Source organism: Tarenaya hassleriana, unplaced genomic scaffold (genome assembly GCF_000463585.1).
Source record: "Tarenaya hassleriana unplaced genomic scaffold, ASM46358v1 Cleome1682, whole genome shotgun sequence".
Lineage (NCBI taxonomy): Eukaryota > Viridiplantae > Streptophyta > Magnoliopsida > Brassicales > Cleomaceae > Tarenaya > Tarenaya hassleriana.
In genome coordinates, this window is record NW_010965104.1 from 1 (window position 1) to 1,829 (window position 1,829).

Below are 1,829 nucleotides of genomic sequence, written 5' to 3' on the forward strand. Positions count from 1 at the left end.
AACACCATTTCTTCAAAGCATAAGTAATATTATCGTTCGGTTCGGTGGGCAAATTATATTCATATAAGGAAACACCGTTTTCTAGCATCAAATTTGCAAGCTCATAAGTTTCCGTGTAATATATCTCGGGTTTGAACAAGCATTGATACCCTTCTCTCATAGATGATCTTGGAATATCGAACATGCCGTCTGCATTATGTTTGCCGAGATATTGAGTCGGTAGCTACGCTCAATATATGAATCTTTTTGGCTTCTCGTTAGAATAAGTGGTGTATCTTGAACAATTACGAAGAACGGTAATAATTCATTCATTCAGGAACCTTGTTATCTTGTATCTATGTTTATGTGCATTCACCAGTCATTATCGTTCCACAAATTCAGGACTAAAAATGCTAACTTTAGGGTTTCTTGATCAGGGGAGGTTATCTCAGAGGAGTACTCCTTGGAGTATGGAACCGATAAGATTGAAATGCATGTGGGTGCTGTCCAGCCGGGTGAACGTGCTCTTGTTATAGACGATCTCATCGCCACTGGCGGCACCTTATGTGCTGCAATCCGACTACTCGGTATATGATTCATATATCTGTGATGATTCATGGAAAAACGGATAGTTTGCCTTCATGTTGTCTGATTTCTTCGATCATTGTTTTCCGACATGCTAGAAAAACTCAATCTTTTTGTGTTTGTTCTGTAGAACGTGTGGGAGTGAAGGTTGTTGAGTGTGCTTGCGTTATCGAGTTACCCGAGCTTAAGGTTTGGAATCTCTCTCGGGTTTTACCATCTGTATATGATCTACTGTTACAGTGTTTTCATGGTGTAATAAACCCGTATGAACTCTTTCTCTTGTTTATACGTTTCGAAGGGCCGGGAGAAACTAGGGGAGACGCCTCTGTTTATTCTCGTAAGCTCAACTGAACCCGAGAAGGAGACAGAAGCTTGAGAGAGGAGTCTTGGATGGAAGTGAAGACCCTTTTGCTCCATTGAATCAAAGTGTTGATGGTTTTTTTTATAATGTTCGGTAACACGTTTCTTTGCGTTCTGTTTAACATTCACGAGTACCCGATTAAGATTTACGTGGTTTGTGTTGCGACTCATCATCTATGGGCAAAACATGGTCGGAAATATGTCTTTGAGAGTTCCTTGATCCGTTGGTTTTTCGCAGTTTGTCAAAGTTCTGTTTCGTGTCCGATGTCTTAAAGTGTTGGAGTTTCGGATTTGTGCCACGAACTCAAAAGGGGTATCGGAAAAGCCCTTGGTTATGGGTGGCCTAGCTAGAGGCAAGGCGAGGCTGCGGGTTGCAAAAGAAACTAGGGTTAGTATTTTTTTTTTAATAAATTGGGGATTAGGGTTTCGACTTTGAGTCTTACCTCATTTTAGGCTCGTTTTCAAACGAGTCAAAAAAACTTCGGTTCAGTTCCATCTTCTAGTCTTTTGTCTTAAACTCACCTTCTCGAATTCACTCTATCGTGATATATGTGGATATTTGACCCCACGCAGCATTGCGTAAAAATCCGAAATACGAATATCTAATTTTCACGAGATCAAAAGCAAATAAAGATGAAAGTGAAAACCGGGATTATACACCACACCAAGTACTCATCCCCAATTTTGATAATATATAGCCCTTGATTGGAAGTGGTTTGGGAAGTTGTTAAAATCTAAAATCCAAAAAAAAAATGACAATTAAATTTTTATAAAATTAGTTTTTTTAAAAAAATTTGGGAAGCCACTTTCATAAAAAAAATCAACTAAAAAAACTAAAACTTTCTTTTTTTATTTACAAAAACCAAAATCTAAAATCCAAAAATCAAAAATCAAAAACCAAAAAC

The 1,829-nt window shown here is 38.1% G+C and overlaps 1 protein-coding gene across 1 annotated transcript; it reads left to right on the top strand.

The window, feature by feature from the left end:
* Positions 1–387: 387 nt before the first annotated feature.
* Positions 388–1,146, top strand: LOC104809810 (adenine phosphoribosyltransferase 1, chloroplastic-like). The gene is made up of 3 exons (XM_010535887.1): positions 388–566; positions 695–753; positions 863–1,146. Exons 1-3 carry the CDS (start codon positions 470–472, stop codon positions 938–940), a joined length of 234 nt encoding a protein of 77 aa, XP_010534189.1. The 5' UTR covers positions 388–469; the 3' UTR covers positions 941–1,146.
* Positions 1,147–1,829: the final 683 nt, after the last annotated feature.